This window comes from Lonchura striata, chromosome 7 (assembly GCF_046129695.1).
Source record: "Lonchura striata isolate bLonStr1 chromosome 7, bLonStr1.mat, whole genome shotgun sequence".
NCBI classification, from domain to species: Eukaryota; Metazoa; Chordata; class Aves; order Passeriformes; family Estrildidae; genus Lonchura; species Lonchura striata.
This window is the reverse complement of record NC_134609.1, coordinates 28,969,443-28,995,954: the sequence shown is the minus strand read 5'-3', so window position 1 is coordinate 28,995,954 and position 26,512 is coordinate 28,969,443. Positions and strand designations below refer to the sequence as shown.

At 40.4% G+C, this 26,512-nt stretch overlaps 1 protein-coding gene across 1 annotated transcript in view; it reads left to right on the top strand.

Moving 5' to 3' along the window:
• CPXM2 (carboxypeptidase X, M14 family member 2) overlaps positions 1-26,512 on the top strand; it is a 71,465-nt gene that overhangs the window by 7,062 nt on the left and 37,891 nt on the right. The window contains exons 2-3 of the mRNA XM_031505292.2: positions 15,654-15,763; positions 23,366-23,505. Of these exons, the coding sequence (XP_031361152.1) occupies positions 15,654-15,763; positions 23,366-23,505 (250 nt within the window). The remainder of the gene's footprint in view (positions 1-15,653; positions 15,764-23,365; positions 23,506-26,512) is intronic.

Below are 26,512 nucleotides of genomic sequence, written 5' to 3'. Positions count from 1 at the left end.
TCCAAAAGGTGTTTGGTGGGGTGTTTGCGTATCTAATCAAGCAATGAGAAACACCTACATCAAACCATTAGTAAAACACACTGAGTGTTAATTCATGACTTCTGATGCAACCACATTTATAATTTCCTTGTGGCACAGCAAAAGGAATATTTATGATTCCGTTCCCCTGTGGTTTTAACAACCTGGTGTGAGCAGGAACAGGGATTTCTGGATGTCTGCTGTGTGCTGGAAGGGATGGAGCACTATCAGAAAGGAGCAAGGCTTTTTATTCCTCATGCACGAGCCAGGCAGTGCTAAATCAACTTGGCAGGTCTAAAGGGAAAACTGTTTCTCTTTTCTACCCGTAGCTAAAAATGGCAACAAAAAAAAGGTGAGAAAAACAAGAATAATGAAGAGATGCCAGATGGTGACTCAGGGAGTCAGAGTGCCTGTGAGAGGGAGTGTGTGTGGGTCACTCAAGGCATCTTCAGGGCACTTGGGTTTAGCTGTTAATCCCTCCAGCCCTGCCCAAATTGAATTGCAAAGGATGTTCTGGTGAGTTTGTTGATAGAGATCTAAAGTCCTCTTTTGGACATAAAATGCTTCCCTCCTGGTGGAGAACATCCCAGTGTTATGGAACATCCATCTTATGATGGGTTAAATGGAGACAAGGGAAGAGAAGAACTTAATTCCTTGTTTGCTCAGTGATTTACACCATTTTTACAAACAAAAAAAGGCTTTGAAGTGACTTCCTGATTTTTGAGGGGTGTTTAAATGAGCTGTCTTATAAATGGGAATCAGCTCAAATACACTCAAAGCATATTTTATAACAATACATTTCAAAGAATTACATGAGATAATACTACTGTGTTGGAAGTGGAGAAACTCATTTTAGTCTTGGTTTAGGAAGAGTGAATCTTTTCCTGTTCTGACACATGAATGCTCCCCAGAACTGCCCTGCCTGGGCTCTGTGGGGCTGCCTTGATGGGATTTGACATTGCAGAAAACTGAAAAAAAGCTTCAGAGGACCACAGTGACTTCCAGTGGCTGTGACTTACGGCTGGATTTGAGTTGATTTAGGAGTGAAAGTACCCAATATGGGATTAATCTTCTGTTTCTTTGTGGTTATTTACCTGTACAGGTCTGTAAATAAGAGTAAGTAATAGATTGTTCTCCTGCCTTCAAACAAGCATTAGCAGGATGCTGTAATTGCAAAAGTGCTGCTGCATCCAACATGCCAAGCAAGGAGCACAGTAAAAGTTGTGTACATAAGTTAAACATAGATCATAGTTACATGTCTTTACTTTCTGCTACACAGAGTGTCTGCTCTGTAGCTTCTAGCTACTGACATAGAAAATACTTCTTTCAAAGTGGATAGTGGAAGTGATTAATTGAGATTTTTTATGGGGGGGGGGGTGGATTAATTACTTACAGATTTGTCTTGTGGTTTACTTTTTTTTTTTTAATGAATTGCCAGACAGACTTCTTGTGTGACTGTACATCAGCCTGGGGCTGCTGGTGAATTATTTAAGGTATGTACCTGACAAAAGTATTCTACAATCAACGTGATTCCCAAAGGCCAAGTCCAACTGAGATCTTCCATGAAGTTGATAGTAAAGAATTATGTGTATATTTATAGATATAAACTTAAAAATATGGGAATTGTGAAAGTTCCACAGTGGGATTCAGCTGGATAAATCACCAGAGTCCTCTGTTCATGTAAATTCTTTCTTTTGGACCTCAGCAGCTCATCCAAACAGTGGCTGATAGTCCTTCCTAAATCTGATTTTCTTGCTTAGATTATGGGGCTTGAGTGCTTCCTGAAGATGATTTCTTCCTTAGTCTCTCATGTATCACAAATTTAGTGGTTTTCTTTTTTCTGGAGGCTGGAATTGCCCATGGTAACTCTGGAGTGGATTTGGATTTGTTACAGGATGGGGCTGACTCCAGAACATGGGGATGTGTCCCAGCCTTCAGTCCATGTCCCTGGAGCAGGAGGCGTCCCCAGGTGAGGCCAGAGCTCTTATGCTGCTGGGGAATAGAGAGATGAGGAGAAGAGGAGCCAGGCCCAGCACACACCTGAGCTAAAACAAGGAAAAAAGTGTCTGGCAGCTCTCCTGGGGGATATTTTGTTCCTCAGGCTCCTCTGGACCATTTTGGATCCCAGCAGAGGCCTGCAGTCCAGAACTCCTGCAGGTGCAGATGAGTGGCTCAGATCTAGACCAGTTCCTTTGCTTTTCATGAGATACACAGAAGTGACAAAAAGGGACCCCAAAAACCTTGATTCCATCTTGTAGTGGAACAAAGGACTGGGGAATCATATGCAGAACCAGAAATGTGAGAGACCTCTGAGTGTTCTTCCAAAGATCTTTGAAAATGCTGACAAAGTGAGTCATGGGACTGCAGAAGCCAAGAGATGGATGAAAAGCATGAGCCCCAAAGAAAATGGATAAATTCCAAGCTTGAAGGAAGGAGGGCTGGGGGGTCTGAGGCTGGTTGCATGTGGAATCCAAAATCCTCCAGACACATCTGATTTGTTCCATACCCCAAATATGTACTTGGCTTTTTTGGTGCCTGAATGCAAGTCAAATGGCAATCAGACATGTAGACCCCTTGCCATCTTGCAAGAGGAATAAAATGGGAAACTTTTAAAAAAATGGTCAAAAAGTGCTAGTATGGAATTAGTGCAGATAAAATGACACTGAGCTCTTTGAAAAAGTGGACAGAAAATAGCACAGAACTTTTCCTCTGTGACTCTTTCCATATTTCTGCTCATTAATCCTGAACCAGATTTTTTTCCTTTCCAATTAGGAAGTGGAAAAATGAGGAGTTTTATGCTCAGGGAAGCTAGCCTTGAAGCTTTCCCTATTCCATGGCTTTTCAAGTGCAGAATACCTGTACTTAGCAAACACTTTTGGCTCCTGTGGATGGGGAGGAGGCTGGGCTCTCCAAGGCAGCACTGGAGTTAATAAATCCCAAATCATAACCTGAAATTTTCAACATTAACACATTGATGTTTTGCAGTGCAGATGGTGATAATGTGGGCACTTTTCTTCAGGAAAAGGATGTCAAACCTCACTGGGAAACTGATAAAAATTAGGTTTTATCTGAGTGCACTCCTGAGCATTCTTCCTTGCTTCTACAGGCTGGGAAATGTATTACCTTCAGCTTGGATTTTTGGGCTTTTTATTTGATTTTTGGATTTTTGGGCTTTCAGCCTGGAGCAGGCAGAGGGGAATGCAGTCAGTTTTATACTCACTCATATTCCAATTCATTTGGAGCTCCTGACACACTTTGCTTTGATCCAGTGAGGCCTCCAATGTGCTAAATGTGGAGCCTGTGATGATGAGCCTTTGCTGGACCACAGCTGAATTGTTAAACAATGCAGAAAAGATGTTTGGACAGAATGAATTTTGGGAATCTTCCACAGGCTGCTGCGTGGCCGTAGGAAGCTGGAATAGGGAGAAGGGAGCTCTGAACATTTGGGCTGGAGAGGTGCCCACCCTTGAAGATATTTGTCTGAACCTTGCTTGAACTGCTTTATCTCCTTTGCTCCACAGCTTGGAGCTGGAGCTTCACACCAACTTCCCAGCAGAAGCTCCAAAGCTTCCCTTCAACCCTCCCAGAGATACCCAAAAGCAATGTCTTCCTCAATTTTAGCATTTCTCTTCCTGCAGACAGGAAACTCAGAGCCTTAAGAAACTGCTGAATGTTCAGAATTCCAAAGGTAATAACCAAACTTTTAAATCCACAGATTCCTGGTGCTTGCTTGGGCTTGAGGCATTTTAAAACTGATTTATTTATTTCCATAACCTGATTTTCCATGATTGGTTTGAAGGCACGTAGGGAAGGGGAAGCTGAACAGAGAGACTCTGGTCCAAATGTCATCTTCACAATGGACACATGAGAGCTAAAAAGTCACCTGAGAGCTGAAATCCTTGGGAAGATGAGCAGAAACTCAGGGAATGACACCTGCTGAAAGGTGGGAAAGGGAGAGCCTGGCTGCAGAGGGGGCTTTCTGAGCTTCTTAAGAATCATGCCTTCCTCTAAAATTACTTTGGGGAGGAACTGATTCCCCTTGCAGGCTGGGCTCTGTCCTTACATTTTCCATGTTTTCCAGTGGGATTCCCGTGCTGGTGTGGGATTGGTGTCCCCTGAGTGAGCCCAAATGCCAATCAGAGACCTCTTCCCAAGGGAAGCCTCTCTCATACACCCCTACAATTCCACTCCTCTTTTCTTTTTTATTTGTTTTTGAGGTTTAGTTTGGGCTGTGTTGTTGGTTTTTGTTGTTGTTGGTTTTTTTGGGGTTTTTTTTGGGTTTTTTTTTTTTTTTTTTAATAAAAGAAGGTATTCATACTTCAATCCAGACCTGGATTTGATTTTCTCAGATCTCAGAGATTTAGATATTTTTGAAATGTTGCTTCTTGATGCTTTGAACTCTTAAATCCTCTGTTCTCAGGGTGCAACAGCTTGGACATAGTGGGCTTTAAAGAAAACAAGAAAACTCTGTTATATGAGTTCCTAAATCTTTTGCTTTTCTGCACTTCTGGATTTATCCATAGAACCTCTGGTTATTTTCTATGTGCACCTGGCTAATTTTTTATCCCTCCATTGAAGCAGTATTCCACTTCGGGAATGTTAATGTATAAATTACTTCTGACATTATAGTGCTGTCTTAGAGCTGTGTATCAAAGAACACCCAAGAATTCAAAGAATTACATGTATTCAAAGAATACACAGTCTATCCAATGAATAACCAGTTAAATAAAAAAGAATAATTAAGTGAGAAGCAGACAACCCAACTAAACTTATTTTTTCTTTTACTCTGCTCTAGAACTTACAAACTGATTCCTTTTTAAGGGTTGGGAAGGAGTACAAAGCTTGAGTTCAGGTTTATTGTAACCACACGATTTTCCTCTGGAATCACAGCCTGAGCAACAGCTCCAGGCACTATGAAAACTTCCGTGCCTTATGAGAAGTGTTTGGGTTTATTAATTTCTCTTATTATAGCCTGTGAAATAATAACAACAGATGTGATGCTAGAAGAAAAAAAAAAGTGTATAAATGTCTAAACTTGCTAGAGCAGACACACCAGGTCTTCATAAAACTCAGAGTTTACACTTTATAAAAGGTTTTAAAAGCAAGCTGGGTTGGTTTGAGCTATTTCCTGTCACAGGCTCCTTATGTAGGCCGAGTATTTCTCCCAGATGTGCAGCCTGGCTGGGCTGGGAGGGAGGGAGAGCAGCGTGGCGGCTCTGAGGGATGCTGGGGCTGGAGCAGAGCCTCCCTGCCATGCTCCCAGTGCTGCTGGAGGAGAAGAGGTGGCAATTCCAAGGGGTGAGGCTTGGCTTGGCCAACCCCAGCCCATCTGGTGGCAATTCCAAGGACTGAGGCTTGGATTGGCAATCCCAACCCATCTGGTGGCAAATCCAAGGAGCAAGGCTTGGATTGGCAACCCCAGCCCATCTGGTGGCAATTCCAAGGAGCAAGGCTTGGATTGGCAACCCCAGCCCATCTGGTGGCAATTCCAAGGACTGAGGCTTGGATTGGCAATCCCAACCCATCTGGTGGCAAATCCAAGGAGTTAGGCTTGGCTTGGCCAACCCCAGCCTATCTGGTGGCAAATCCAAGGACTGAGGCTTGTCTTGGCAACCCCAGCCCATCTTTGAGGGTGTTGCCTGTGCACGGAGCTGCGTTTGCAGCCGTGTGTTCAAACTTTCATGTCAGCACGTTGCTGGGAAGATTTTTGTGAAAAACGCCAATCGCTTGGCTTTTAAAATTTTAAAAGTTGAGTAATAATAAAATGGTTATAAAAATAATAATATAATTAGAGTAATAAAGTTTAGAGTTAGGACAATTACAAGATAATAAAAAGCAAAGAATTACAGACATGTGGATGCTCTTGGACACTAAGTCACGAAAAGCATCCCTTGTGAACAAAGGAATAACCTTAAAAGGAATAGCCTGTTGCATATTCATATATCTCACGCATGATGCATAAATTCCTTGCAAATTAAGAACTTTTCTGGTTTTTGTCAACTTCTTATCCTTAATCCTGTTGGTTCCACAAAGATAGAGAGAAGATGGAAGAATGTTTGTCTTTTCTGATAAGGAGGCTGTAGGTTTTTATGTGAAGTTTCTTGATTATCACATCTCTTGCTTGAGTTAGTAAACAAATTCTACATAGAATTTCTATTTCTATATTATTTCTATAAAAAAATTCTACATAGAGTTTCTATTTTAACATTATGTTGTAACCTAAAATTCTATTTAACACTCTACGTAAAAGAATTAATACAGCATCACTTTCTAACATTGCACAAATAACATTCATTGTAACATTTGCGAAAAGCCAATCACAAAATATGCATTTTTCACAATTTCAAATCCAAAACGTGGAAGGATTTCACCCATCCAAAGGATGAGTTTTCCCCCAGGCAGCAGAGGAGGACTGAGGATCAGGTCAGAAGGACGATCCTCACCCAGGTCTCACTGCTGCTAGTCTGAACTCTGTTGGCAATTCGAGTATTTTGAAATTTAATAATAAAAACATGAGAGATGACATCTCAGCTCTCAGCTAAGATGACTAATGACTCTCGGCTGCCTAAAGGCACAGCTTGTGCTACTTCATCAGTGTGGCTCTGGAGTTTCCTGCCTTGCACCAGGAGCTAAGTCAGACAGCTAAGGGGGTAGAAAACAGCCTAGGAAACCCAAAACTGGAGAGCCAAGTGATTCCATCCACATCCACGATTTACTCCTGCTAGGCTTTGAGCTACAGTCTGTTTCAGTGTCATTTTCTGCTCATTTTCTGCCTTGTTGAGAAGTAAAAAAATTTAGCTTTGTCTGTGCTGGAGTTTAACCGGATTAAAATTGGGATAACGTTAAGTGGAACTGACTGGGAAGCTGCTGATTTCAGTCCTTCTCAAGTGGAAATTTAGCACCTGGGAGTGGAGGTGACTGTAGCAGTGGGATGAAATTTAATGGCTCGTCACTACAAATGAGAACTTTACAGTTTCTCAGGTTTTTCCTGCTCCATGTGTGTGGAGAGGGTGGGAAGGTGAAAGCTGGGGGATATCAAAGTAGTGCCATTTATTCCAGTGGAATTAGGTGTTTACAGAGGATTTCTGAAGCTGTTCTTGCATGTGTCAGCCCCAGGTGAGCAGTTCTGACTCAGAGTGGATTGTTTACAGCCCCTTTCCTGTGTCCCCCAACTTGTATAATTCCTTTGGGCTACCTCAGATCCATGCTTTTTTTCCCCAAAAGCATGGCTGTGTTGCAAAATCCTCAAAAAACAGCCTGAATGCCCAGTAAATGTGTATTTCTAGGACCAGGAGTTATGGATCCTTTCCAGTTTATTTATGTTTAAGGAATTTCATGACTATGCTGTCACTCTGCCCAGTGAATATTCTATACCAACTATGGCTATATTGGATATATTTACAGCTGTATAAAATTCCTACTACAGCTCTCATGGAGGGAGAGGAGAATAATTGCACCACAAGCCAGTTTTATACTCACACAACTTCTTAGAGATTTATCCTATTTTTGGTAAAATGCACTCAATTTGGATTGCTAATATGGCTAAACTTGAGCACTTTTAAGATGTCTCATTTATTGAGCCAGGGTTGTATCTTAAGATCAGAGTTATTTCTGTCTTGGTTTTATACTTGTTAATAGCATTCCAAGTTTTAATGTTTATTTTTGATGGCTACAATTAATGCTTTGAACATAGAATCTCTGCTCTTGCAGTACACCTCAGTGACCTGGTATTTTTAGCTATTTCTGGCATGAAGATGTGTTTTTAATGGTAATTTTTGTCCTATACCCAGCCATTGTGCAAGTGGTCTGTCTCAGTTTTGTTCTTAATTTTTTTGGCTAATTCTGTTTGTTTGGCTCTGGAAAAAAAAGAATGGTTCTCATATTTGATGTCTGTTCTCAGTTTTGTGGCTTTAGCTGAAATTACAGAAACTCTTCACCCTGTGCTTCAGAAAAAAAAAATGCATCCAAGGAGACATTTTAAAATTAATAGCACAAAATTCAGCCTTTGTCAAAGCTCATAATAAAAAGTTAAGAGCTGATAGGATATTTTTCAGGCTGGATTCTTTTTGCCATAAAGAAAATATGTATTCTTCAGAGTGATTAAATTAAATACTTTCTCTGTAGAGAGAGGGGAGACGTTTGCAGATATGGGTAGAAATTGGAGGGTACCTTGTGCCACATCACAAATCCCATCCTGTGCCAGGCTGGTGGCAACAGAAGGCAGCTCAGGGAGTGAGTGTGATGTCTGGAGTTTAGATGAACCTCTTGAGTCTGAAGTTTGGCCACAAAACTCCCAGGCACTCTGGAAACTGCTGTCTCCAGCTGTGCCAGCAATAATAGAAACTCTTCCTGCTGAATGTTTCATTGCATCTCCAGCCAGCCACAACCTGGGTTTGTGAGAGAGCAAAAATGTGAAAAGTTAATGAGAGAAAATGAAAAAGTGTATTTTTGGAATCTCATTTGGTTTCATGTCAGACCTGACCTAAGGAACACAAAGAATTCTTCATTTATTCCTTATTTCTTTTTAAGTCTTCAAGACTAATCACAAGTGTAGGTTGCAGTGCTGTGATAAATATTTTCTCCTGAGAGAAGCCCCTGATGTTGTAGCCCTCAATGCAGCATTTGGTGCTTGTCCTGGAAAAATATACAGCTTCAGTGCAACATTAGCCAATAATTAATGTGCTCTTAGGATAGGAAATGTTGGCATCTCCTTAATTCTTTATTTGATCTTTGGCCTGGGACTGTAATTCAGTATTTCAGCTTCTGTGTGGGGAGTTTGCTGTAAGTGCACTTTGCTTGCTTTGCTCTCACAGTGCTCTGGGAATGAGTTTTTCAGAAAAAGTGAATAAAAGCAAAAGTGTTTAGGGAACTTTAGGCTGCCCGGAGATGCTGCTTCAAATGATCTGGGGTGTAGGGTGGCCTGAATTCAAGCCAGAAAAGAAACTTGTTATGTTGTTAGCAACACTTCGGATATGAGCAGAGTCAGAAAACCACTCAGACTGAAATCCATGGACATTTTTCCAGGGAAGAGCTGGGCCATAGCAACTGTGGAGTGTGAGTCATGAACATCTGTGGGAATTTCACACTTCCATGATCACATCATCAAAACAGCAACATTTAGAGACCAAATTTCCACACCCCCCCCCACCATGCCCTCATAAATAAATATAAATTATTTATGTAATATATGCATAACAAAGTATTTAGAAAATGGAAAACTTTATTCTGTTGAACTCAGCCCCTACAAAGGCTGTCCATCATTTAAACATAATTAAAAGCTATTTTCAGCAAGGTGAAGGTTATCAGAAATGTGCGTTTACTGTTATTTCACCTTGCAGGTGCATTGCAGTATTAAAGTACTTTGCATACCTGTGACCTAAGCATAAGTTTAGCCACAGAAATTAGACTGCCAGAGTTCCCATTAAAAGTTTCTGCTGTTGGAAGATGAATAATCAACCACACTTTTCATGGGGAAACCTCTAAATTTAGCTGCTAGGGCAAAATTTATGATATTGGCCTCATTAAGAAGTTTTTGTGCAAGACCATCATGACCTAAGAACAGTATGCACAGTATAATGAGCATTAAAGTCTTACTTCCCACAAAATATACACTTATTTGTGTGCTTAATTTACCTGTATCTGTGGGTAAATTCACAGTTTTGCCTCTTAGCTGCATGTTGAAGTGTTTTGTTTAAACAAGGCTTAAATCTCCCCTGGGATGGGAGATTGTCAGAAGCACAAAGCTGGTATTTCTCCTTTTCCAGATCCCATATCTCTGCTCATAAGGAGTTAGACCAGCAGAGACTTGCAGGAATTGAAGAGAGTTACAGGTATGGCTCTTGTGATATGGGCTGAAGAGGAAATACGATGCTTCTCTCTGCCCTTCCATTTGAAAAGCTGAACATATTCCAAAATTGATGGAGAATTCTCTTTAAGTAAAAGAATTGTTTGTCTGCTTTGCCTCTGAAAGAGGAGGACAGAATGATTTCCTAAATGCATCTTTATTAGATACAAGAGCCATAAAGGCAGTCTGGACTTACATGCCATTCTTTATTTAGAGCAGAAGGAAATAAAAGAAATGAGTAACTTAGGCAACAGAGAGGAGCACAAGTGTTTTCCTTGCCTGTGTGATACAGAACAGCTGCAATTGCAGCACAGCAGCTGTAATTATCCTGCAGGAGTGAAGGAAGCCACACTGGCTCTGCAAAAGGTGGGGTTTGGACCAGAGCTTGAATTGAAGATGCTGCAGCAACAGGACAAAGCCATCAGGAGGATGAAGCTGCTTTCAAATACCCCCACACACTGAGATGGCAAAGTGAGCCTCTGCTTATTATAAATGCAGGAGAACCCAATGGGAAAAAATGACAATGTCTGACTCAATTCAGAAGGCTGAATGATTTCTTTATTATAACTATGCTAAAATACATCAATATACTATGTTAAAGGAGGATACTAAAACTACATACTACTTTCTCTGACTCTAGCTCAACTCGTGACCCTCTCTGAGAGTACAGCCACAGGTGGATTGGATTGGATTGGATTGGATTGGATTGGATTGGATTGGATTGGATTGGATTGGATTGGATTGGGTTGGGTTGGGTTGGATTGGGTTGGATTGGGTTGGATTGGATTGGGTTGGGTTGGGTTGGATTGGGTTGGATTGGATTGGATTGGATTGGGTTGTGTTGGATTGGATTGGATTGGATTGGATTGGATTGGATTGGATTGGATTGGATTGGATTGGGTTGGATTGGGTTGGGTTGGGTTGGGTTGGATTGGACTGGATTGGATTGGATTGGATTGGATTGGATTGGATTGGATTGGATTGGATTGGCCATCAGGCTCAAACAATCCTCACCAGAATCCAACCAAGCCATCACCCCAGGTAAACAATTCTCCAAACACATTCCACATGGGAAAAACAAGGAGCAGAAATAGAAATTGTTTTCTCTTTCATTTCTCTCTGTGCACCTCTATGAAAATCCTGAGAGGGAGAGAAATGTGCTTGCCACACCTGCTGGCTGGAGGAGGGAGCTCAGCTGCACATCCAGGTGTTGTTCTTGCTGTAGGCAAACCTAGAATAAGAGGTAAAATCAGATTTCAGGAGATGAGGTGGAGCCTGAGCTGATTCCTGGGTGTTTGTCCTGCTGATTTTAAGGGCCAGGGGATTTTCCCCAGTGCCAGGTACCAGAAGTGCCTTGGTGCCCTGCTGGCACTCCTGGGGGAAGGAGAATTGACAATCCTGGCCACTGAGATGTGGCCATTTAACATTGCTGCAGGGCAGCTGTTCTGGACTGAAACACTTCCACATACAAACGTTATTATATTTGACTGGAATTAATTCATTTGATCCAGACATCTCATTAATGCTCATTTCTAAAGTGAATACCTATCCATAGCTGCAAATCACACACAAAATCATGCTTGAATATAGGCCAGGAGGGCAGAAATGTCCACAACAACCCCTTCCCTGCACCTTCAAGCTTAATGTTTGCTTTTTATCTCTCTAAACCAGGAATTCTGTAGGTGCATTTATTTATTAAATTCTTATGTACACAGGATGCATATTTCAATGTCTCAAAGCCACAGTTGAATTCCTTGTGTTTTATAATGATTAAATTTTCAGCTGGTTAAAGAAAAAAATCAAATAACTGGGTAATTTCCAGCTGAATCCATTATGCAATAGAGTCACACAATCTCTGGTCATTCCTGCTGTCCAATTTCCGTGGCTTCCCCAAGGGAAACTGTTTTTCAAACTGGCATGGAATACACAATCATTAAGACAACCCCACTGATTGGCTGGAAATTTTCATTGTTTCATGAAATATTTCTTCAAGTTAAATAAAATGTATTAAAGCAATACTTCACAAAGTTTTTATGAATGCCATAAATCTGTTTCTTTTTCTGTATATTTTTCAAAACTAGGCTGTCCTGGTTATCTCCACTAGCTTTAAGAAACAGGGGACACACACCCCAACAAAATAATTTATCCAAAATTCAATTCTCAGTATACTCAGAAATTTTTTTTTCAGTAGTGATATGGCAACTTCAGGTGGATTTTGCTGTATTACAATGAGTAAATCTGAGGAAATCAGAAGAGGCTATATTGAAAAATTTGTCCCCACCATCTCTGTACATTACAAATTGTTGTTTTGGTCTACATGCTCCTCTTTTCATCCCTTTATCGATGTTGGAATTTGTATGCATGTGGAAAACATTTATTTCCTAAAGTGTTAATATTAAAATATTATGGCTATAAATAGAAAACATAGTTTTATTTTAAAGAAAAATCAAAAGTCTTCTCTTGTGGAAAACTTAATGAATCCCATACATCCAAGCTGCTGCAAAAAATAGTCTTGATGATTCCAAGAATATCATCCCCATGCAGGGCTACACAGGTGGAAATATCTAAAGGTCTTCAAATGCAAATCCTGCTGCCCTGCTCCCATTTTGGAGTGTCCACTGGAGAAAGAGGAGCCAACAGTGGAAGAAAGTATTTTCATTAATTTTCAGCCAAGTATTGACGGAAAATAATTCATGTTTTTTCTTACCAAGATTAAAAAAAGAAATTATTTGATTAGTTATTGAAGTCACAGCCCAAAGTCTAGAGAAAGCAGGTGTTCTATTAATTTATATGAATAGCTATAAAAATACATTCCAGGATACTATTGAATTGATGGCAAAGATTTTTGTTATTTCACTTGGAATATGGTAAGGCTTGAGCAGGCTGGGAAAGGAGCGTGTTGTGGACATTGAGGGTTTTCATCAGAGTTACCTGTTCTGCCTCCTGTAGTCCCTGCCTGCTCACACAGCCCACTCTTGGTTTCATTGACAGATCCTGCTAAATTAAGCATTTCCTAATATTAGCCTGGTAATCTGATGCATCCTCAGGCAACACAAGTAATTAATCCTAGGAAAATAAAGAGCAGTCAAGCACCTTTCTCTGAGATCTGTGTGAGCATTTGATTAGTAAGCTTCAATTTTTCTAGAAATAGAGATAAACACCAAAACACTCCGGGAATTTTTTTCAGCCTGGAAATACTCACCCATCTTGCAGCTTAAATTTACAGGCAACCCAGGAATTCTGCAGCTTTATAGTGAATTAATAACATTTCACTCTGAATAAAACTAAACCAGCTTCTCATACCTGCGTGGGAAGGTGAATGTCACTGAACTGCTTTGACAGGCAGCTGCCAGGCTCAAAAATAGTGCATTTCCTACAGCTTTCATCAAAATGGGATTTTGCACAGCTGAGAGCAGTGGTGGGTAGGTGCAGATTCTTTGCTTATTTTTTCTGCCAAGGTCAGGATTAAATGTGTGAGAGGGTATTTCTTGTTAGGACTCAGATGTTTATTAGTTCTTGTCTATGTCACAGTCTCACAAATCCTGAGTTTTACAGCACTTCGCTCTAACAAACTCAAAATGGAGCCCTGTCTCTCTCTCTACAAGGCCTTTTAAGGATAAACTGTCCAATTAAGAAATGGCACCTAAGTTATTTTTACTTTTAACCCAAAAACCAATCACCCACGCCCTGCAATGTGGACTTTTTTATCCAATTACACAAAACCACCCAAACCCATGGAGAAGATGGTGAAGAAGAAGGACCAGCCACTGCCCTAAGACCTCCATCTTGCTTTATATCTATTACTATAATCTAAAACCTTAAACTCTAAGTTTTCCACCCTGTGATGTTACACACTTCTATTCAAACTCCACACCCACAATCCCAGTTCTACCATACAATTTTGGAAGTTTTCTTTACAGCCTCAGGTCAAATGCAGAGTTCTCCTGGGGGTCAGTGCCTGGCAGCACAGAAAGTCTGAAATTCTCAGCATGCAGGGCTCCAGCAGATTGGGACTGTGCCTGTGCATCCCATGGAGCAGGGACGTGACACCTGGGGCAGCTTCCTGAGTGTTTGCAGCAGTTTGGCAGCAGAGAACAGGATGTGAAACACAGAGACTTTTCAACTTTTATTTTATAACTCCCAGCAGTACCTGTAGATCCCCCCTTTGGTAGGAGCAGCATAAACGCTGAATTAGATGATATTTTATGAAGTGAGCATGCAAAAACAACTTGCTTTAGTTTTCAGCTCGCCTTTATTTTCAGCTCAAACCTGGCACAGGTAGTTCTGGGTAACTTAAGGGGAATTTGAGATTGTTCACAGAGGAATATACACCAAAGTACCAAACCTTTCTCAGGATTGCACCACGAGATTGATTTCCAAAGCTGTCTTGAGGACCAGACTTGTTAAAAAAAGCAGGCAGTTCCCAACAATGTAATTTACTCCCAGTAGAGATCTGTCAGAGCCTGAGACTTCTTCCACTTGGAGTATGATGAAAGATGCAACACTCTATAAGGAAATGAAATTAAAACAATCAGACAATCAAACCAAAATCCTTCCAGCTATTCCTTCCTCTGGCTTTCATTACACATCCCATTTCTTCTCTGTTTTGGATAATTGAATTGAAAGCTCTTTGAAATGAGGAGCTGTCTACATTTCAGCTCTTATGTAACACTAAAATCACTCTTGGTACTTTAGAAAATATATTAACTTTACATCTTGCCTTTACTACTTCTGAAGGAGACATTTGGTCCTGGATTTGTGTGAGAACTTCCTAAGGATGACCAAAGAATCAGCAGCATGAATTGACAGCTAACATTCTTCCTGAGGGATTTTAATTTGTTGTGAACTAAGGAGGAGTCTGGGAAATCTCAAACATTGCCAGTTTGTGCCTAATAATGCAAAAAACTGCACCTGAAAGTTAAATACCACCTGAAAGTTAAATACAATAGTGCTGAGCATGGCAGTGCTGAGCAAATGGTTGGATTGATGATTTTCTAGGGCTTTCCCAACATAAACAATTCTTTCATACTTTGATAACCTCATGACATTTTGGTGAGTAGTTAAAAAGCCAAACATTTGTCTGATAATCATGAAACTGATTTTTCCCAGCCTCTTATCTTCCAAAGCCAGAGTTCCAAGCACTGCTTTGCTGAAGTAATGGCATTTGCTATTCTGTCCTCAAGGATGTGCAGAATTTGGGGCTTAGAGAGATGGGTGTTGGTCCAAAATTGCTCTGTTTGTGTTTAATCACCACCTCTGCAGAGCTCAGCTCTCTCTGGGCTCCCAGACCTCTGGAAAGATGCTGTTGTGCAATGGGAGGAACTCTGAGTGAAGTTTCCAGAAGAGATTTTAATTAGAAACATAATTTCATACAGTAGCTTGGAATGAGTACAGGGAGGGTGGAAAAAAAAATCCAAGCAAGAGATGAAAAAGAAAACACCAAAAAGAAAAATAAAAGGGGCGTTTTAGTCATGACAAGCACTTGATAGGAAATATTATGCATATCTGTGAAAAACTGAAGCACAGAGCAGTAATAACTATCAGTAATAACTATCTGAGCCCCTGAAAATGGTGTAAATCTGCATTGCCTCATTGATTTTCTAAGAACTGCCAATCCTCATTGCCCTCAGCACTGCTCTGCTCCTTTATCCCAGGGAGGACCCAGCCAGCTTGGCACTGCCGAAATCCAGAAACTTTGAATACTTGTTTGTTTTGTGTTGTTTTGTTGGGTGGCTTTTTTTTTTTTTTTTTCCCCGTTTAATTAAAATTTAATCAACCTTTTGTTTTGTAGATTGCCCTCCACTTGGTCTGGAGACATTAAAAATTACTGACTTCCAGCTCCATGCCTCCACAGCAAAGCGCTACGGCCTCGGGGCCCACCGAGGAAGGCTCAATATTCAGGTAACATCAATTTTTCCTCCTAAGTGGGAGAATGGCTGCAGGTTGTGCTGCTGAATAAAGAGAAGCAGTGGATAGTTATTGGTTCTGACTGCTTTGTCAGCTCATGTAATTCAAATCAAGGGGAAACAGTGGGGTTGCAGGAGGGAGGAAGTTTGATGGATAACCTTTGGGTTCGTGGGCTCGTTAGGAAAATCTGCAGACTTGGTGTGCAAATCCAGACTCTGTGAGGAAGCAGAGGTGAAGGCAGCTCCCTTCCTGCTCCCTTCACAACCAGCCTGCAAGGAGGCTCTCACAGCAAGTTGCTTTTGTCTTTTGCCTGTAGTTAATGACAACGCTTAATTGAAAGTGTGGCTTCAAGTGAAACCCTTTCCCTAAGGCAGTTTTTTTCCAGAAGCAGTGATTATACCATCCAAAAAATGCTTCTATTCAAAACTCCCTAACATACAATCCTGTTTAGATTCTTTTGTTTCAGATTAAAAATGTGTTTGGTGCTTTGCAGGACCAAATGCCATTGCCCCATTTCTGGTGTTTCTGTTTCCCACTTTATTATTAGGGCTGTTCTTTGAATTACAGTCTGCCCAGACTAAAAATGTTACTTTGCATGATAAAGCACAACACTTGGAGTCATAAATAGGATATCAGCACCGAGCCAACAGTGAAAGATCTCTGAAGTTTATTTAATTTGTCTTTCATTTTAGACCCTTCCATTTGTGTTTCTCCCCAGCTGAAGGGGTTTGGTGCTTAGGGGGCTAAGGCTGGGACTGGGAGGGTGAGCTCTAATCAGCAGGGCCACTCCACATGGTTCCCTGTTGCAGAATTTCTGAGAGAGAGATACCATGATTTATGTTTGGAATGAGATTTGAGCTACTCCAGTCTAGCCCTCAGATCTGGGCCTTGTGAGGCCTTCCAGGCTGTGATGCAGTTAGAAATTAAGAGTTTGTGGCACAGATAGAAATTAAGAGTTTGTGACAGTTAGAAATTGTATTCAGGTGTGATGGGGAGCACTGGGCTGTCTGGGTTGAAGTAGTACAGTTTTATAGTGTGAGGTTTAGGCCACCTTAAGACAAAGATAAACAATGTTAGCTTGCCAATGAGAGTGCCTTTGTAACCTGTAAACTATATAGAAGTGAATATAAACTGCCATCTTCTCGCTAATAAATGGAGAACATTTGATTAACCATATTGGTTCAATATCTGTGTTCTGTCCTGTCCAGCTTTCCCATTATCTTATGAGGACACTGGTTTCACTTCCCTCTGGAAGAGGGATCACCCTTGGTTAAAATCCCACTGTGCCCCTGCACAAACATCTCTGGGGTAAATGCCTGCATAGCCCTCCTAATTTTATTTTTAAATGTATTATTTATTTTAAATGTATTTTTAATGTATTAAAGCTGGTCAGAAAGCTCAGGAAGCCACTTTGGAAAAGGCAGCTGTGGGGAGTGGCAGGCAGCCAGCACAGAGTGGGAATGGGCCCTTCCTTCCCAATCCAGGTCCAAGGGGTTGTGTGCAAGGTGAGCTCTCACCTGCAGCCTTCAGATTTATTGTCTTTGGAGAGCCACCAAGGGAGTTTGCTTCTTTCCTTGATATTTCTTCTAGGAAAAAAAAAACCCTCATTATCACAAAAATGGAGTGCAGATGATATTCAGGGGGGTTTTAGAGGAATGCTCAGTTATTTTATTACAGTCTTGTTTATATAATGGCATAAAACCAAGGACTGTGATGCAAACTTGAGTTCTCTATTGGTTCTGGCTACTTATTTTTCATGCTGCCGTTGAAGTTCAATTTATTTAAACACAAGACCACACTGGTTTTGTCCATCCAGTCCTGTCATCACCAGTAGTGCATTAAAATAAATAGAGAGGTGATAAATAAATATATATAATATATATATTATAGAGTGCTACCAATGGCTGCTGTTTCCTCTAAATATAATCTCCAAGGGCAAGGGCACAGTCTTTTACTGGAAAGCAAAGCAGAAGAAAAATGCCACTCAGCTCTTCCTGAAATTACCCAAAGCTTGGATCAGACCAATTTTTTTTACCCCTACTGAAACTATAGATACAATAATTCCCTAAACCCCCTCACCACACAGGGCTACTACTGTTAAAAAAAATGGGCTTGCCTTTATTTTTCTTTAAAAACAGTTTTCTTTGGGCTTAGTTAAAAATTAATAGCACTAAAACTTTTCTAAACCTGGGAGCTGCAGGTCCCTGTCACTGGGGATTGAGTGTATAAAGATTTCTGAATTTCACTCATATTTAGAGGGACTTTGCTTTAACCAGGGACAGGTGCTGCAGGTGGCTGATGTGCCAGGTGGGTAATGAGGTCCCTGGTGATTTCTCTTTGCTGCTCAGCGCAGGAGGTTGCAGCGTGCTGGGGGAAGGCAAAAGGCACAAAAAGCTGGGATTGAGGCTGCTGTGTTTTCCTGCTGTTCAGAGCTGTACATGAAGGAAAACACTTGGCCCAGCTCACAGACACTGCTGTGCCACTGTTATTCTGTGAACATGTTGTGCTGTGGGGATGGTGACAAGCAATTTTATGGGCTGCTGCCCCTGTCCAGTGATCTGGATTTCACCCTAGAGCTGTCACAATATTCATGGGGCTGTGGTGTTCCACCCCCACCCCGAATAACACAAAATCCTCTCTCTGCCCAACCACATCATGTGATGCAAAGTCAGCTGAGAAGCTCAGGGCTCTCCCCAGGTAACTGGCAATGCCTCAATTCGCAAAGAATTTGCAGAAAAATTAATTTTTTCCAAAGCTTTCCAGGGTTTGTTTTGGTTATTTCATTTTTCCTGTTTAGATTATCTGAAGCACATGAAATGAATCAGTTGGTGTGTGCTTTATTCCAGAGCAGGATAGGCTTAGAACTGAATAAATCTTTGCAGGATCTGCTTCTCTTGTGTCCTTGAATTGTGTGGGCCCTGATTTTCCTCCCAGTCCTGCCTGAATGTGGGGATTAAGGTGGGATTTCTCAAGAGCCAGGTTAGTAAAACCCCGTATTTTGGAGATCTAACTGCAACAGAGGTACTATCAGGAGTAATTTAACATCATCAAGGGGAATCATGGCATAAAATAATACTAATCAGGCGGTCTGCCTTCGGGGATAAAATTCATTAGTATTTGTCACGTGAATAATTTGTCAAACTATGTTTCTTTCCCTTCCTCATTTTCCTGCTTGGAAAAATCCAAACACTGAAGATTACCCAATTAAAGCAATCCCATGTCTGCAAACACTGACATTTCTGTATAAAAGAGAACTTCCAGGGCCTGAAGGGGCTCCAGGAGAGCTGGAGAGGGACTGGGGACAAGGGATGGAGGGACAGTGCAGGAGCTCGCCCTGGGTCAGGGGTGGCTCCATGTGGTGGAAAAGTCTCTCCTCCACCCCGAGCTTCCAAAGAAAGGCTCAGAAGTCTCTGTTGTTCAGTCTCAAGGTAATGTATTGTGAGTTATCTAAAATATTTTCTCCTGGGGCTGCTGTGGTTTGCTCAGAGCTCAGGCAGAGGCACACACACACCCTGACATCCTCTCTGACCCCGACTGCTTCTTCTCTCCCCACCCAGGGCTGCTGCTCTCTTTTATATGGGACATTACATGTTACATGGTTACAGCTTTCCCCAATGCCTATTACCTATATTAAATGGTGCTTTTCTATCTTTTATATGGTACATTACGTGTTACATGTTTACAGTTTTTCCCCAATGCCTATTACCTATATTAAATGGTGATTTTCTATCTTTTATATGGTACATTACGTGTTACATGTTTACAGTTTTTCCCCAATGCCTATTACCTATATTAAATGGTGATTTTCTATCTTTTATATGGTACATTACGTGTTACATGTTTACAGTTTTTCCCAATGCCTATTACCTATATTAAATGGTGCTTTTCTACTCTAAACCAATCTGTGAGTGCCAACATCACCAAGAACATGGACGTAAGGAAGAAGAAAGAGGAAGGGCAGGGCAGGCCCAAATCCTAAATCCATCTTAAATCTCTGACCCCCATGTACAAAACCAACCCCCCCCCTGTACAGGACTTAAAACCTCCCTGTATAAGACTCAAAATTTCTTCCTTTTACTTTGTGACTACTTCTGCTATAATATCTAAACTTTTGTGACTTCTTGTTCTTCTTGCAAGGTTGGTAAATCATTCCATGGCTCAAATCCAAAATCACAGCTGTTTCCAGCTGCCTGCCAGGGTCTCAAATGCTTCTGACCGGGGCCTGGAACCTCCAAAAAATGTCTGAGGGACATTGTGAGTTCTGACAGGACAGGACACAGGGAATGGCTCCCACTGCCAGAGGGCAGGGATGGATATTGGGAAGGAATTCCTCCCTGTGAGGGTGGGGAGGGACTGGGATGGATTTCCCAGAGGAGCTGTGGCTGTCCCTGGATCCCTGGCAGTGCCAAGGCCAGGTTGGACACTGGGGGACAGTGGAAGGTGTCCCTGCCCTTGGCAGTGGTGGGAATGTATGGGCTTTAAGGTCCCTCCCAACCCAACCCATTCCATGGTTCTATGATTGTTTTTCCACATCTTTGTTCCCTTTGGAAATCTGCATTATTAAATCACAAGGAAAAGACAAAATTATTGAAGATTTACTCGCAGCCTGTGTTTTAATTCTTCCCTACTGGCAATGGTTGCTATAAATACCTGTGTTGAGTAATGCTTTCTTTTTTCCCCCTCCCAAACTTCCTATGGTAAAATAATTTTTTTGATCATCCTGCTGGGAATAGAAAAGAATTTAAGCAGAGGTGGTTTGATATTTGGTGTATTTTTACTTCTGCTCCAGCTGATTTGTGGCAGAAGACTGGAGTTTCTTTCTTTATTTGAGTACATTTTGGTAGTATCATCTTTCTCCTCATTATAGAATAAGGCTTTTAGAACACTGATATTATGAGAAAGTTTTTATTCTGCCTTGCACACATCTAATTTATAAGAGAAACATGAATTAAAATGCAAAGTCATATTATTTATAAAGGAGTTTATAACCTTCATATTATTTTCTAGATACCTAATAAGCAGTTAATTTGGTTTAGCTGAATTACATTTTTCAGCTTTCACACTTGGGAATAACTGATTTGTGAGTGACAGAAAAAAGTCTCTTTTCCTCTGTCCAAAAGGGTTGGTTTTTGTTGTTGTTGTTTGTTTTTTTCCTCATAAGACACTGCATATTGAGAAATATTTTTGCATTGGCTGCAAATGAAACACAAACTGGGTTAGACTTGGAGTTATTCTTGAATATTCTGTGAAGGTAAAAAGGATTTGCTGAAGACTTAGCCCTAGCTTCCAATTTTCATTAGCTCCTTCAGTCTCCTGCTTATGAAGAGAATTTAAGTACCCATAACATAACTTGAATCTGCTTTTTCCAGTAATTCAGTATGGATTTTTAAAATTCAAGTAAACACCTTACTGAGGAAAGGTATCTTGATCTGTATTATTTGATAGAATACTTGGTGATAACTGTACCTATCTCTCAGGAATTACCATTTTTCCAAAGAAATTGAATAGGAATTCTAATTACTAAATACTTGATTCAGTCTATAAGTTTGTATTTTATAGAAACTTTTTTTAAGTGGCCATAGGGAAATAAAGCACCTTCAGAAAATAAAATAGACTTGAAGCTTGAGAAGAGAAATTCTAGCATAAATTTCTTGAGTCTTTTTCCTTCAGAAACATTTCTAAAAACAATTTCTCATTGATTAAACTCCTCTTTTTCATGTAGTATTTTATGCTGATTAGACAAAGACACCTGCTTCTTTTTACCCAGAAAAACTTATTTTTTAGCTCCAGAGAAGCTGATATCAGAAAATAAGAGAACAGGGAGAAGTAGCAGCATGGGGTTGTTTATTTCTTCTTCCTCTTCTTCCTCCTCTTCTTATTTTTATTTTAATTTTTTAATGGTATCTTTGCCCCTATTTAAGGCTAGAGTATTTTAAGCTGTGGATAAATAAGACTCCCCATACTTGATATTCATCTTAAGTTTAACTTTATTTAAACCCAGTTGAAACCATGGATATGGTTTCAAGAATGTAATTTAGGTGGGAGGAGTTTTTTATTTTAATAAGGACTTTTTCATACTTTTTTCCTCTGCTTTCCACTTCTCATTGCAACCTGGAGTAGAGGTTTATTCCCTGATGAGCATCACCCCAATGGGAAATAGCCTCAGTTTAAAAAGGACCAGGGATTGGGAGATAGGAGCACTTGTTCTGCAGGAACTGGTGGAATTTCCAGTGTGAAGGGTTTAGCAGGATGCTGTTCAAGGTGCTCTGCAGATTTTAACACTTCCTGGCAAGGTTTTAAAGCCTCAGGCTACTTCAGATTCCATCTTACTTTAAAATGCATTGAAACCTTTTCTTGCCAGGGGTTATAACTCAGGTCAGTGACCATGTTTGTATTCTCATGTTTTCCCATTGTTCTGCTCTCCCTGAAGAATTTATCTCCCATTGTTAACAGGCTTTTTCCTCTGTGTTTTCTTATTTGACTTTTATACAAATTTCTCCTTAAAATATCAGAGCTAATAGAAGTAGGGGGCTTAATTTAATTTTGGTAGATGCAGGAAAACAAGTAATTTTTATGCTGACTTATCTTATACCTGAAAACTAGAAAATGAGAAGTTTTAGGAATTGAATCAGTGTCTTGTGTTTTGCAGCACTTCCTTCAGGTGCCATCAGAGCCACAGTGGAAAAAGGGATTAACCACTACATCCTCTTTGAGTTAGAGCCACCCGTTTGGGTAGAAAAAATCTGTAAACCTCTTCATTTTCATCTGGGAAATATTTAACAATCTCCATTCTTGGAATTGCATGGATGGCAATGATAAATCCACATAAACCACAGATGAAATACCACAAAAATACATGTAGCCTCAGAGGACCACGTGGCAAAGCTTCTGTGCTCTTTATGGCAGTATCCAGCTTAGTGCCAAACATTTCCTGGGCTTTAGAAGGAAAATTAATCTCTGAAGGTTTCAGATGCTATGTTTCATTAAATTCTAGTTCAGATTTATTTGGAAAACAGCTTACCCAAAATACCTTCAGCTATTTCTTTGAAATGCTGGGAAGGCTGTTTGTGGTGGGTTTCCCAGCAGAAATTGGGATACAGATTGGTGTTCAAGCTGGAGAGCAGCCAGACTTTCCTGAATTTTTAACCTTTGCCACCCTTGCTATGAAAATTAATAATTCTGTTTCTGGTGGGAAGTAGTGCTGCTGTTTCCTCGTGCCCTGCACTCTGCTTTGCTGCTCCCAGGGAAAACAAGATTTTCTAATCGCTGACCATTATTTACATGGGCTGGAGCTGGCTTTTTAATTCTGCAGACCATGTGGATAATTTGTTCTGGATGAAGACTGTGGCTCTATCAGGCCACAAGAACAGACTGAAGCTCTGTTTATCTTTTCTGATTTAAATTTATGTGTAAACATTCTTAGTTTTCAACGGGACTTCCCAGAATTTCCTGCCCTGCCTTGAGCAAGGAAATATTTTGGTGAGGCCCTCAAGGGTCTTCAAGTGAGGGGGATGAATGATGTGTTCCTTTCTTTTTCCCATGCAAGACCTTCAGTTCCTTAGCTCTGATTTATGGTCAGCTTTGCCTTCTTTTCAGGCAGGTGTTAACGAAAATGATTTTTATGATGGTGCTTGGTGTGCAGGAAGAAATGACCCCTACCAGTGGATTGAAGTAGATGCTCGAAGGCTGACAAAATTCACTGGAGTCATCACACAGGGAAGAAACTCCCTCTGGTCGTAAGTACACACTGACTTTTCTCCATGGCATTCTGAGCTTTCAGACTGAGGAATTCGTGTCCTGATTGATTTGGTTCTTCAAGAGAAAAAAACCCCACAGTTTGGAAATGCTGTGGGACATCAAGTCATTGACTGGGGCAGCAGTTATTATATATAAGGCAAAGTAATTATATATATATATATGAATAAATTAAAAAATATATAATATAATATATATTTATATATATAAAAGCAAACTCATTATATATATAAATAAATAAATATAGATAACTGTTGCTATTGGACACAAAAGGAGTACCCAGAAGCTTGGTAAATTCAAAAGAGAAAAAGAGCCAATTTTATTTCTGACCTCGCAATATATAGAATTCCAAAAGTGACAGTGGATTGGAGGATGGAATTGCCACCTCTCCAACCACACTGCTCAAACCAACAGTCCATCAATTCTCTCCTCCCACAAAGAAGAATGCAAAACAATCATTATTTACATGAACAGTGTGTGGGAACTCCAGTAGAAATATGTAAACATCAGAAGGCACAGAAAACTTTTAAAAGAACTTTAACGCTTTCAAAGGAACTATAAAAGAAAACACTTTTAAAAATCAGGGCAACATCTAATAAAGTAATAATAATATAACACATATATTTATATATATAAAGGGCAAAGTCATTATATGTGGCATAAAATAGAAGTTTAAGGGTAGCAAACTTCTGTAGCCATAATCTACATCTTGTCATATTTGCTTGTGTTAAAGTTCCTCATTCTTTTCCAGTATTTAACTTGATTAGCTCAGGTTACAGTTTCAGGGAGCTTTTAAATTTAGTTTCAAATAACCATGCCTCTTTGAGATGTCTTAATCCCTAGGTAATCACCAAGTAATTGCTGTAATTCCAAAACAACATGATTTTTATGTGAGGAGATAAAAAAAACTTTACTATACTATATATATCTGTACATTTACATATATATACTATATGTAAATATATTTATACATTTATATATATATTTAGAATTAATTATATTTCAAGTATGAATTACATATCTGCATATAATTATGCAAATACATATATTGTATATATATTAAAATATACTATGATTAAGTTTTCTGGCCACTGCTTGTGCTAGAGAATGGGCTCATGGCACTAAAAAAATAAATGTTTTGCCCAGATTTGTCTGCATTTACTCCTGTGTGACTGTTGTGGTGTGTATATGAGGGATGCAGCAATCAGATGGCAGGAACAGGAACTGGAGGGGAGGATTTGGGATATTTTCCTGCTCTTTACATGTTTGTTTGGCCTTTTAATTTGTCACTGAGTCTCACAGATTTATGTGAGCAGATAATTCCACTTGTGCTGCTGAACCTTTTGCACAAATGTGCAGGAGATGCACGACCACTCTGAGGGATCCATTCTGTCAGAACTCTCCCTTAGAAAATGAATGTGACATGCAATTGAAGGCAAACCAGAAAAAATGCCACTGCATCTTAGAAAAAGAATATTTTCCTTTCAACAGTTGAATTTTCTGTGGTGTTTTTTTTTTTTTTTTTTTGGTTTTTTTTTTGTGTGTGTGTGTGTGTAATTTCTTTTAACATGCTTGTGGGAGTAGGTGCTTATTTGGCAATAAGGTTTCTATATTTATTCCACATTGTTCTGTGCCAGGTAGATAATTACTGTAGCAAAGCCTTATTCCTTTCTTTATTCATCCTCTTGACATTGCTGTTCCTCTCAACGCCAGAGCTGCACTGCTTCATCCTGTCATGCTTCTATTTTTAGTTCAGCTCTGTTAGGAGTTTACAGCAGATCTTGACACTCTATTTATGGCTGGTATTCACTGTCATCTTGGGGTTCTGGGGTTTTTTTTGAACCACAGAAACACAGAATGACAGAAAGGTTTAGGTTGGAATGGACCTTAAAGATCCTTGAGTTCCAACTCCCCTGCCATGGGCTGGGAATTTTGCTTTTGCCTCTTTCCCCATAAAAAATTGGTGGGCAGAACCCTGAGGATCTGCAGGAAGAGCAGGATTGGTGCTGGCAGAGCAGGTCCTGGATTGCTGCTGAGATTTGAGGAAATCCAGGCACATTTCTGCCTGATTGGAGCAAAGATGGTTTCACCAGAGCCAGCTGCAATGTGGGGCAGGTTAATGTCTCCTGAAAACACCTCCTGGAGAACTGAGCTGTGCCCCATGGTAGGAGCAGGGCAGTGGGGAGAAAGTCCCAGAAAGGGACAGAAAAGGAGCAGGGTGGGACATTTTTGGGGTGGGCAGGTTCCTTGGTGCCTGTTTTGCTCAGAAAGCAAAGGAGACTCATCAGCTTCCTCCCCTCACCCTCAGCTGCCGCCTGGGATGGTATCAAAAATGATTGTTTGTGATAGGAAAGTTTGTACCAAAAGATGCTCTTCTGTTACCTGAGGCACCTTCCCAGCTTTATGAGGCTGTGTGACAAGAAGAGAGTGCTTTCATGACTGATGGAAACATATGAAGGAGAATAATCTTATTGTAGGTATGTGAGCCAAAAAAACACCTCTCTGATCTGTGTTGTATTAGAAGTGAAAACCTGCCAAGCAGGGGAGCTGAGGTAAGATTTTTATTTAGTCCAAAGCCTTGGAGACTTGCCCAGCTTTATATTTTAAAAATAAAAAAATCAAGGCACTGAAGGAGGGCTGGGTTATATTAGATATTAGGAAGAAATTCTTTCCTGTAAGGGTGGGCAGCCCTGGCACAGGGTGCCCAGAGCAGTTGTGGCTGCCCCTGGATCCCTGGAAGTGTCCAAGACCAGGTTGGACACTGAGCTTGGAGCCACCTGGGACCATGAAAGGTGTCCCTGCCCATAGCAAGGATGGAATAAGATGATCTTTAAGGTCCTTTCCAACCTAAAGCATTCTGTGATTCCATGAGACTGTGATAAAGAGCCAGAAAACCAACTCTTTTTACTGAACAAAAATCTTTGCAAAATGAAAAATCTGTACTTCACTGGAAGATGTGCCTATATCAGATTTGTACCTGTCCCGGTC